This window comes from Alligator sinensis, unplaced genomic scaffold, assembly GCF_000455745.1.
Source record: "Alligator sinensis unplaced genomic scaffold, ASM45574v1 scaffold404_1, whole genome shotgun sequence".
NCBI lineage: Eukaryota > Metazoa > Chordata > Crocodylia > Alligatoridae > Alligator > Alligator sinensis.
In genome coordinates, this window is record NW_005841839.1 from 5,918,679 (window position 1) to 5,930,825 (window position 12,147).

Sequence of the window (12,147 nt, forward strand, 5' to 3'; positions counted from 1 at the left end):
AATCATCCAAGAAATCTTCACTTACAGTTTCTACTGCTAGCAGTGATCACAAGCTCACTCTAGAATCAATGATTTCCCACCTTCTCTGTTCAGGCCAGTCCTCTTTACCCCTAACCAAACAGGCCAATATGGCTGCAGCCAGCAAGCAGCAAGCACTGGAAGGAGGCACTTTAAGAGATCATGCACTGCCAGTGTCAGGAGGGCAACTGAGTGCACACAGACCTCCTCGTTTGGTCTCCCCAATGCACTGCTCAATACGCATTCCCTCATTCTTTCTTTACAAAGCATAAGACTTTATACTCATAGTCCCAGACTCTTTGGATGCCCTTGGTTGTCCATTCCACATACTGATGCACCTGGCCATACAGAAATGTCTCCTGATTTCTCTTGCTATCTAGTTCACTCCTGGCTTAAGAAGTTGCCATTGGATATAGGGTCATGAACTACCCCATGGCAACAATTTCCTGGCATCTGCCTTCTTGATAACCCTCAGAATTCCTTACTTCTCCCTTTGTGCCTCTTCTTACACCTGCTGCCTGCTTTGTGCCTCTTCTTACACCTGCCCTTGCAGGTCCTCAGCTGCTGCCTTCTTCTCTACTTTCAGCACAGTAGGGTGGAATTCTCATGGGGAAGGAGATACTGACCTAAACACAACAGCTCCTAGAAACTCTGGCAAGTGGAGCTCTTGTAGGACCCTATGACAGACAGCTGGAGAAACAGGGGAGCAAACTGGAGAAAGGTGGTGACACATGCCCTGCAATGGCAACTTACAGTGTGGACTCTCCTTGGCCCCGGCCTGAAGCAGGGTTCTGGCGATGGGTGCATTGTTGGTCATGATGGCAATATCCAATGGCAGGAGCCCCTCACTGTTAGGGGTGTTAAGGTCCAGCTCCTCTGGGCTGTACTGCTTCAGCAGCTCTTGTACTCTGTCCAGATCCTGCAGTTCAACAGCCTCAAAGAGAGCAGCATTGCCTTGAAACTGCAATGACACAAGAAATCAGGTCTCCTGAGCTGGGCGGACTGGACATCACAACTGCTCCCTCCTCCCTCACCAATATTTTGCTGGGCTTTGTTGCAATCAAATATGCAAGAGCTTCACAGTATATTCAGGCTGGGTAGATGGGCTGGGACAGCCAAGCCCTATGCTTACCCAGAAACCAGGCTCCTTAAGGGCAGCTGTGATGTTACCCCAAGGCTAATCCTTGCCATTACAGTAGCTCTAACAAAAGGGCTGCATTACTGATGCCTGACAGGCATAACATAATGCACAGAATACAAGTGGGACCATCTGGTTTCTAGGCTGGCAGTGAACACTGTCTAGTGTTTGCATTGTAGTGACAGCACCCAGGAGCCTCATCCATGGACCAGGACTTCACTGTGTGAGGTGCTGCTGACAAAGACTAAGGCCATGGTCCCTGGCCATAGGGTCAGATTTATCATGCCACATACACCTGCACTGGGGAGAAATAATTTCATGTAACCTTGGATAGGGGGAAGCTGACATACTCTGTGCTTCCAGCCAGCGATGCTGCCAGCATGAGTGGGCATGAAAGACAGAGGCTAGCTCTGACCCTGCCCCCTCAGCACTCCACTCTGTCACCACTGGTCTCATATGGATGTAAAGCCAGCATAATGCTAGCATAAGGGTGTTTCAGCTTGTGCATTATCTGTCCTAGAGCTGGCACACAGCACAGTTCCACCCAGGGCACTCACAAGGTAGGACTTGCGCAGCTTTTCCTTCTCGCTCTTCCCCACCAAGCTGCCCTCATCGAATGACGTGTAGTTGACGCGGAACTTCCCTGAAAGGTTGCGGTAAAGTCTCTTGGCAGCATTGGGGGAGGAGGGGCCTGGGGGCTTCCTGGCTTGGGCCAGCTGGAGGTCCCTCATCTGCTGTGTCATTTTAGGTGAGGAAGACCTAGCAAACAGGGGGACAAGCAAAAGCAAGTTAACTGGCAAGTAATGGAAGCAGAGGCAGGACTGGGAGGAGGCCTAGTCTCAAACCAACCCTGGAAAGGTCAGTGGTGCCTTTCTGGGCCCTGTCATCACCGCATAAAAGAGCTGCCTTCACCTCAGTGAATGTATCTTCACACCACCCCATTTTACAGAAGTCGGATGCAGGGAGTGGCAGTGACTTGCCCAGTGCCACACAGGAAGGCCATGGCAGGGCAAGAATCTGCACCTGACTGGCTGGGTCCTCATCCAGTGCTCTGGTCACATGACCATCCTTCCTTCACACACACAAAGTAGCACTTGGGTGAGACTTTCAAGTCTCTCTGTGTCAGCCTAATTCAGCTCCCTTTGTTTTCAGTGACAAAAGAGGTTAGGCCCCATAGAACACTATTGAAGCCTCTGCCCACTGAGAATCCATGTGCAAGTACTGATGGATCTATCTACAGCGGTGCTGCATCCCTCGCCCTTCCTGCTACACCACTGACTTACTCTTATGCCACTGACTCCTGTGGAATGGTTCCTGGTTTACACCTCCAAAAGCAACAATATTCAGGCCCAGGAGTCCCCTTCAGTTAACTAAACCAAGGCTCTGCCACTGCAAGTAAACCCTAACTCATCTGCTGTGTGCAAAGTACAGCGCATTTGTTTGCTTAGGGAATGTCTCCAGCACAGACGTGGAAGCATTCACAGCTGTAGTGTAGACAAGCCCAAGCTGGTTTTAAATTAGGGAGGATGGGTACTGGCAGGCGATCCAGCTATAGCAGCACACAGCTCAGCATGGGCTGATTTACCCTGCTGAGAAGCAACAATAAAGGATCTCAGAGCAAAACCACCATATCCCCAAAGATACATTTTTACTGACTAGTTGTTTCCACTCACGTGGAAGCAGAATATAAACAGCCTGGAAGTTAATGAATTTCATTTCATTTCAGTCGCAAGTCCACGAATCTGAAAAAGTTCTAAAGCAGCGATAGGGTGCTGAGTGCAGGAAAAATGTTCTGAGATTCCAGTCAAATATCTGCTAAAAGCTTGCATTCTTGTCTGACTGCCTTGCAAGCCAAACTGGGCTAAAGAGAACAGCCCCTTTTGTCCATTTCTCTACTACTTTCCTATAAGGACAGGACTCAAAGAGGCTTAGGCAAGTGTCCATAAAAAAGCATTAACAATTAAAAACAGTGCAATGCACAGGGACACCTCTTGCTCTGTGTTTGTTTGGTGCCTGGCATGAAGATGGGAGCTGCTAGCTGCAGTCTTTAGGTGCTACAGATAAATGGTAATGCAGATAAACAAATGAGCAATACATACACCTTGTGCTGACCATCAGGATAATTCAGGAGCTGAATCAGTTACAATTTCATTTTTCAAATGTTTGTTATTCACCCTTACAGTGGTGACAACCCCTCCCTAGCTCCTGCTCAGTGTGAGCTAGGTACTGTGTAGAGGCTCCTTCCCTTTCTCTAGCTCAGCTAGTCTCAACCTGGATGTCAGAGCACCCTGAAGTTCCATGAGATCCTTTAAGGGTGCTGCTAGGTGCTATGCAAAATTAATACTTTTATGTGTTACCACAACAAGTTAAACTCAACGATTTCAAATAGGAATCCAGAGTGTTGAACACATTTTTGACCTGTTGTGGTTTTTCTGAGCTCTCTGCAACAGAAGAATTGTTCTAGTATTTTTCTGTAGTCAAAAAATGAATGAAAACCAAGAGCTGGTATTTTATGACAGGTGCCTTGAGTTTAACAAGGGGTACCTTAAATAAAAAAAGGTTGAGAACCACTGCTTTAGCCAAACAAATTATGCCATCTGAAACCAAAAACAACCTAAGGAGTGCCAATTTCTACTAACACGCAGGCCAAAATGTTAATTATCTTAAGATCAATCATTATTCTGTCCATTATAAACTCCAGTAAGCCCTCACTTACCAGTACATTTTAGTGTATTACCCATATCTCAGTTTTTTTACCTATAGGCCAGACTAGTGAAGCAAAAATGTCTTTTCTCACTCTGAACCATTTTTAATACATGTGATCAATATGTAACTAATGGCTGGGATGTATACACAGAAATCCACCATCTTTCTTCATCTTGGATTGTGAGGAATCATTTAATTATGGGAAAATCTCTGTTGCGCTGGTTTCTAGAGTCTTTACATGTGCTTTACTTAGGCAATTCCTTTTCTATTTTCAATGTGTGTTTTGCCTAAGTAAGTACCTCAGGATGAGGTCCTTCATAAACAAATCCTGTTATGTTCTCAGCTACAACTTAGTGGTCTGATCCTGCTCCCATTGCAATCAATAGCAAGACTCCCACTGATTTCACTGAGAGCAGAATTAAGCCTGTCGAGTATTCAGCATAACTATGTTAGGTGCATCTTCTTGGTTCCCTACTCACAAGTATGAACAGAGAAATATAGGTAGGTGCTGGATATTAACTGATTCTGTATTCAGGTCATTTCTTTGGTGAGCTATCATATCAAATAAGGGTGCACATGATAAAGAATGTGCCATGTGCCTGGAAGGTCATGACAAAATGATGCTCTGCAGATGAAGATACAGCAAGTGGTGACTTGGATGATTATGTTTATGAAGCCATCATAAAGCAGGATATTAATAGCAACCAGGCTAAGCTCATTTGATCGTTCTGATTTCAGATTAGACACAGTGGGTTGCTGAGCAGCATTAATGATTTTACCTTTTATTACTGTGATATTTATAACCTGAAAGAGATGGGAGCTTGGTTCCTGCCCGTCATGTGATGTGACTGGTTCACTCTACAGAGTCTTTGTACTTGTAATAAGCCTGAAGTGCAAATTGCAGGTGCTGATCTGGATTTTTCCAGATAAACTGGGGCTGGGGGAAGGGATTTGTACGTGGGCTTTGGTTTGATCCATTATGGAAACAGATGAGACTGGAAATTCTAAACTGGGTCCAATTTTTTCCAAAATCTGGGATGCCTGACTCAAGGGAACTGGTCTGGGCCAAACCTCTGATTTGTGTCTATGTGAGCAGATGCACTGTAATGGCCCTTTTAGGACAAAGATTGTTTTTGTACTTGTTACAGCTGATTTTTCAGGGAAGGGAAGAGGATCGGGGGGCGGGAAGAAGAGAAGAGAGTTGTTGACCCTGTGAAAATATAATACAAAGATAATCCAATGTAAAAGGAACAAAAATTTATTTAAAAAATGAAGCTCTCTCTCTGGGAGCAGGTTCTTTTCCAACCTGCTCTTGACGCACATTCCATGGGGTAAGTACAGTTCAGCCTCACTCCCCCTCTTGGGTTTTGGCTTACTTAACCACATAATCAATGAAAAAACAGCAAAGCTCAGGCCAAACTGTCTTGGCAGACTTGGCTACTACTGAGAATCTTTCTTCTGACCTGCTCAGCCCCCACACTAGATCTTCTCTCCCTCAGACAACCACTCCCCTATCCAGCTGGGGTGACAAACCATCTGCCTCACTGAGCCAGAAGAACCCATTTAGCCCTTAACCTAGCATGATCAGCACTCTATAACAGGTTGGGTATTTCTAACAAATACATCTGATTAGTTGATTCCTGGAAGCAAAAAGCATTAACCCTCAGAACAGAAAGTGATTCCAAAGGAGCTGAGACATGGGCTTTGAAGATTATTGTCCAAACCCAGGGGTTGGCAATGCTTTTGGGCAGAGTACCAAAAATACCTGCAACTTCAACTTGTAAGATGCTGGCTTGCCAGGTGTGGATGGCAGGGGAGCCACAAGGGGTCCAATCCTTGTTGTGGCAGTGCAGCCCCATCCACTTCCCCAAGGTACATGTGCCACGCAGAATGCCTTTGTGTGCCATGCTTTGGCACCTGTGCTGGGGGTTGGCAGACAGGGGCAGGCAATCTGTGCCGGGGGTTGCCTACAGTTGCTCTAAGCAGTGAAGGATTCTGGCTGGGATGAACATCTGAGCATGTCCAGCAACCAGGAATCCTTAGTTCTAGGTCTAATGTTGTGGAGGACTTTGGCAGGAGGATCTTATTCAGGTGCACATTAGAAGAGGAGAGACCAGGCTGATTGTATGAGACCTCAGTGGGGAGGGAGAAAACAGACAACTGGAAGGGGGTCAGGAGGCAGGGACTGTTGTAGGACAGTGGCAGTGGGGCAGTGTACTTTCACTGTCAGAGAGAGAAGCTTGTGGATGAATCTGCTTGCTTGCCAAACAGTAACAAGAAGCGTTAGCAGTTGTTGGGAGGACTGTGACACTTGAAGGGAATGCCTCTATATTAGACTCTAGTGCTCACAGGGTCACTGAGAGCTTATAAAAAAGCTAAAGGGGAAACAATCCCATGTCTAGCATAATGCCATTGTGAGCAATGTCATCATCAGAGCAAGGGTCTGGTCACAGCAGTGGAAGGGGACCTCACTTTCTAAAAGCCCTCTTCTATTCCTGACTCCAGTAGGCTCAATCCCAGCCTCTCCAAAGAGGTTCCTGCTGCCCCTCCATTTTCTTTTCTGTAAGCCTCTCCAAAGAGGTTCCTGCTTACCTTCCATTTCCTTTTCTGTCCCTTCTCACCCCATTCCACAGGTCACAGGCACCACAGAACAGCTCACAGAGACAACTCTCTTCACATTACCCTGTCTTCATCAGCCCCTGGGTTGCGCAGGTGTACAAGCACTGCAGTAACAATAGAGTAACAACCCAGCATGGCTGCAAAGTTCACTCTCAGTGGCTCATTTCTTTGGGCCTCCTTTTTTTCCTGCCTAGGCCAGTGTCAATTCAGAGTGAATGGAAGCAAGTCACTTTAGATGCATGCCAGTGCATCAGACAGCAACCTGCAGTCCCTTCTGGACAGCCAATCTGACCCCTTTGTCCTCCAAACCAGATTCAGTAAAGAGTACAGCTCAGGTTGTTTGGCACAAACCTCTGCAAAAGCCAGGCCCCACACACCAAAGCCTGCACTCCTCTGAAACACCAGAGTTGCCCTCTGCATCTGCACAGCTCTCCTGCACACATATCAGTATTAAACAAGGGATGGACATACCTATGGGATAGCCACACAGCTGAGCCAACTGAAGGGGCCTGCCTAATTCAAACAGGCATTGAGAGTGCTTTTCTGAGTCAAATCTCTGAGCCATTCATTCACCAGTCAGTGATAAACCCCACCGTACCTTCTCCAGGAGAAACCTCACAGTTGAGATTTGCTTGTTGTTTGGTGATTCTGAGTTAAAAACAGAAAAGGCACATATGCAGAAACTTTAGACCAGGGATGCTTAACCCCTGCCTGGGGGCCAAATCCATCCCACAGGCCTTCCCATAGGTCTGAAAATTTGGCTGTGGGGGAGGGGGACACCATTAATTACCTCTCCCTTGCTGCCAAATTTCTGAACCTACAGGGAAGCCCGTGGGTTGCATTTAGCCCACGGCCTTAAGCATTTGATGTGCGAAGCCAGGCTGGTACAGGGACTGACCCCATGCAGCATCTGGCGTGCAGACCAGCTCTGTGCCACTCATCCAGTTCGTGGGTCCATAAGTTCGGGCAACACTGCTCCAGACAGTGCCCACAGCAAACAACCAGAGAAGCAACAACAAACCACAAGACAATGCTCCACCCTTTGCAGGACGGTGCCAAACACTCCCTCTCAAAGGGACTCAGCCTCGCAGAACCCCCAGGACTGCAAACCTCCTCAGCCAGCGCCTAGTGCCTGCGGAGGTGGGAAGATATAGCTTGGGCCGCACAAGGCAGCTTATTCCAGCTGTCTCTGGCCAAGGGGAGCGGATGCCAAAGCTGAGGGCCTTTCCAGGAGAACAGCCTGCCTGATGAATGGCAGGAGCTCCAACTTGAGCATCCATGCTGATTGCTACAGCAGAAGTATAGCAACAAGAGTATCTCAGGAATACAGGCAGGAAGGAGCTCTCTGAGCAGAAGGGCAGCTTCAGGCTGAAGGAAACCTTTACCAGTGCCACACAGAGGCACTGTGCTGGTGCAGATTTCATTTAATATGATGCCAGGCAGCTCGGCCCAAGCTGTGGCCTCGGCCTGGGGAAGCACCAGTGCATTATTTATGATGTTTCAGGACAGATAACTAACCCCCCAAATCTGGTGCAAACTCCCCTCAAAGGATCCATTTAAAAACTCTAAAGCAGTGGTTCTCAGCCTTTTTAAACTCAAGGCACCCCTGGTTAGACTTAGGACACCCCTCCAAAAATGCCAGCTCTCAATTTTCACTTGTTTTTTTTTGACTACAGAAAAATCCTAAGCAGTTCTTCTGCTGCAGGGAACTCAGAGACCAAAACAGGTCAGAATAGTTTTAACGCTATGAATTCCCATTTGAAATCTCTGAGTTTTTCTTGTGAATAGTGTAAGTATTTGCACACCTAACTGTGATAATATTGTGGGGCACCCTTTAAAGGACCTCAGGGCACCTCAGGGTAACTCAGGCTACCACAGATGCCTGGTAGAGAATCACTGCTCCAGGGCCAGTCAGTGACCACCCCCTCACCACAATCCTTTAAAAGATCATGCCACTGGCTGCACTGTAAGAAGTCAACACTGGGCACCACATCTTTTAACAGAGACAAGAGTCCATTTCCTTCTGCTCTCAGGAAAGAGAAGTCAGGGCCAAATCCTGTTCCCACTGAAGTTAATGGAAAAGTTATTCTGTTTTAAATGGAAGCTGGGTTGTCCCTTAAATAGATGTTTGCAGCCTAAATAATCTAGAAGCAACTGTCATCACAGAAGTTCATATTTGTTACGGGAGGTGCTTTGGGGTTAACGTGGCCTTTTCTTCACTGCCAGCTGTGGAGCGTTCAAAGAAAGAACACGGAAGAAGATGGATTAAATAGGGGCTTGGAGTTTGCGAACTGTCAGAACCATTTGAACTTGCTGCTAAGACACAAGAGAAACCTTCGCTATATTTACTTGTAAGGAGAAGTAAAGAGATGGAAAATTATTTTGACTTGTGAAACACTTAATCTACACAAATCTCCTGCCCCAGAGAGTTCTGCACTACACTGATGAGTCTTTTGGACATGAAGTGTTTGATTTATCTTCAGCTAAACTCTGTAGAGAAGCAATTGTGATCTGAATACAGTACCCACAAATGTCATGTCCCAAGGGCTTTGTCAGACAGTAAAAGCAATGGCCTGGTCCTGCTGGGGAGGTTTAGTAAGGTGAGTTTCTGTGGAGCCAGGAGAAACTAGAATATTGCTGCCACTTCAGCTTGCAGTTTCCGCTAAGCCCCACTAAATTTATCTTGCATTGATCATGATCAGTTCTTGTTAGTTACTTGCCTTTTGATTCATAAATATGGTTATTTCAAATATGACAAAATGGACAGAGCCACATGGCACTAGTGGGGAGTGGGGCGTGAGCGTGTACTTGTGTGAAGCAGCAGCACAGATGGACCACCATAAATTCATGTACAACATTCAGCTACTGATGGTTGATATCAATCAATGCTTGCAAAGGGATGAGGTGCTGTTGACAGAAACATGAAGGGTGGTCAGACAGATCAAGTTAAACCTGCGTAATTTTATTTCAATATACATCAGGCCTCAGGATGCTTGCGCCGAAGATGCTTTAACTTCAGTGCTCTCTTTTCCTATAACAAAGTTTCCCCAAAACACAATCAAATCTACTGAGTAGTTTATAATGATGTGGTTTTTGTATACACTGTTTTTATGTTTCCAGCGCGGTATGAGGTTGGCCTAGTGATCAGAGTTAATAATTGTTGTAATTATATGATTTTGAACTGCATTTCACGGAAGGGCGTATCCTCTTAGAGTCTCCAGCAGAGAACCAGTCTATGTCAGACGGGGCTGTTCTCTCCTATTAGCTGGTTGAAGTGCAGACCCTAGAGCGGAGTGGAGTGAACCACTCTCAGTCCAAGCCAAACATGACACGCTGTACCTTCCAAGTGCAAGCCTGGGTGTCTCCCAGTTTTAGGCTTGAAGCTGAGAGGGGTGAACACTGACTGGACAGAGGATTGTTGTGTCTGGGACCAGAGTCTGAAACAGGTTCCAAGAACGAAGATACAGGAGTGGCCACCTACAGACTGATCTTCAGCCTTATTTCCAGGGAATCTGAGCAGGCATGTCTCATATGCTAAAGCCAGTGGGAACTGCAGGTAAACATCAAGCCCTGTGAGGGTAATGACTGTCTATGCTCATAAGTCACTATATAGGACTGTCTATGGCCACAAGTCACTTGGTGGCCAGTCCAAACCAGCTGAAAGCTGCATTTCAGCTCTCCCAACTATAGGGTCTGACTGAAAGGGGTGGTGTGAAAAAGTGACTCTGCAGGTATTGGCGGAGGTAATCAAGAGAATTAAAAACTAAAAGTAAAGACTTATGCAGGTCAATGAAATTGCTTTGCTCTATGCATGCCTTCCCGGGTTCCCCCCACCTCGCTTAGACACTGGTCGTGGAAAGCATTAGCTCATCACTGTGCCTGTTCGTGCTGGCAGGGAGCGGGCAGATTCCAGAACAGAGTGGCAGACATGAGCTCAGCACCATCCCTTCTGTCCGCAGACCCAGTGTGGGTGGCTTGTTACTTAGAGAAGCTGCTCCCTGTTGTCTGCAGCCTTATGCAGCATGTACAAAAAAGCGAGGGGGCCTTGTGCACCAAAGGGAGAGAGAGCGAAAAGTCACCAGGTATAGAGAGGGCTCAAGAACTCTCTAGGTTACCAGTGGAACGGTTCTTATCCCAAACAGGATTTTAGCTCAAGGCCTGATAGATGTTCTGCTTACACATCCAAAATTGCTAGCCCTGGGATCTATTTTTGTTACTTTTTATTAACCAGTAGCTTCCTTTGCTGATGCGAACAGGGTGCATGAATGGGTCAGCTTCTCTGGAAGAGTGGTGAGCTATCCCTGCTGAAGTCTTTCTCTCTTCAGAGGTTAGGTGGCCGGTAATTACAAAACATGAAGGTTCTGATTCATGGCACTAAAGCATGTGATTAACTTTAGGCACAAGCTTGACTTCCGATGTTGTCAATGGAACAAGAGCACATGTTTAAAAGCTGCCACAGATAGCAATATTTTCTTGAATGGGGGCCTAACACATAAGGTTGTTCAGTGAGGGAACAGACTAGCAGCAGGAGGCACCTCTGAAATACAGACAGGATGACAGGAAAAACCCTTCGGTCCCCAATATGTACAACTACCAGCTTGCGGTGGACGAGCAGTCTGAGACCATCAGATTCCCCAGAACAAGCTATGCAAGGTCGTTACAGCAGAAGAAACAAACTCTGAATCTGTTTTATTTCATTGTGATCTAGAATGAAGTGCACCCCAATTGAATTCAATGCAAAGCCCCTCTTGGTTAGATCCAAACTGATTCCACTGATTTGAACTTTGCCTGTCAAAGTTTCTAGGCTCTTCCAAAACCACTGATGGAAATATATCCCTATGTGCAAGAGCTGAGCCAGGGGATCTGTTGTCTGTAGTTGTGTCCTCCATAGTCATTCACAAGACTCACAGTGCTAAATGATTCACTAGTGGGTTCTGGAAACCTCCAGAAGGTGAAATTCAGCCCTTTGCAGAAATCCAGCCAAAAGTCAATGCAGGCATGCTGTGCCCAGTGCTTTAGGGAAGGATTTAAACATTACACAAACCCTGCCTGGCTCTGCACAGGGCTAATTCTCAGCCTGAAAAGACCTAAAATAGCTTTGGCTGCCAAGCAGCACCATGATTTTAATGATTAAAAATTAGACCTTGGTATCTCCTAGAGTTAAAAAAAGTGTGCGGTATATATATCTCACAGGTAGACCCCAATTGATTGCAAGATAAACTAGATCTTAAATCAGTTGCTGGTGCAATAACCGAGTCCTGGTGACACTGCGTACCAGACCTGTGACTCTTGAGGGTGACAGTGAATAGCAGGGCTGTGCAAAGCTTTGGTAGCCAATTTGATTCGGAGGAGATTCGGCCTGGTTCAGGGACCAAATTTCTGAATCTGAATCAAATCGGGAAACCAAGTAAAAGCTCCAAATTGATTCAAAGCATCCAAATCGATTTGGAAAAGCTTTGGAAAAGATTTGGCCAATTCAGAGATTTGGCCATAGACTAAACAGGCACCTGACAGCTGTCTCCAGCTGGTAAGTCTGTTGGGGTTGAAGGAGAGCGGAGGGAGGGATTGGGGCTGGGACAATCTGCCCAGGTGGGGCGGGGGGCACGTTACTCAGGGAGGGGGATGGATGTGGGTGCGGCAGCACTGGGAGCGGGGGCTCTGCCCTG

General features: G+C 46.6%; 1 protein-coding gene across 1 annotated transcript in view; it reads right to left on the reverse strand.

Annotated features, from left to right (window-relative positions):
- LOC102380525 (ankyrin repeat and fibronectin type-III domain-containing protein 1-like) overlaps window positions 1-12,147 on the reverse strand; it is a 412,615-nt gene that overhangs the window by 38,588 nt on the left and 361,880 nt on the right. The window contains exons 6-7 of the mRNA XM_025203646.1: window positions 1,714-1,915; window positions 772-979 (exon numbers count right to left, since the gene is read on the reverse strand). Of these exons, the coding sequence (XP_025059431.1) occupies window positions 772-979; window positions 1,714-1,915 (410 nt within the window). The remainder of the gene's footprint in view (window positions 1-771; window positions 980-1,713; window positions 1,916-12,147) is intronic.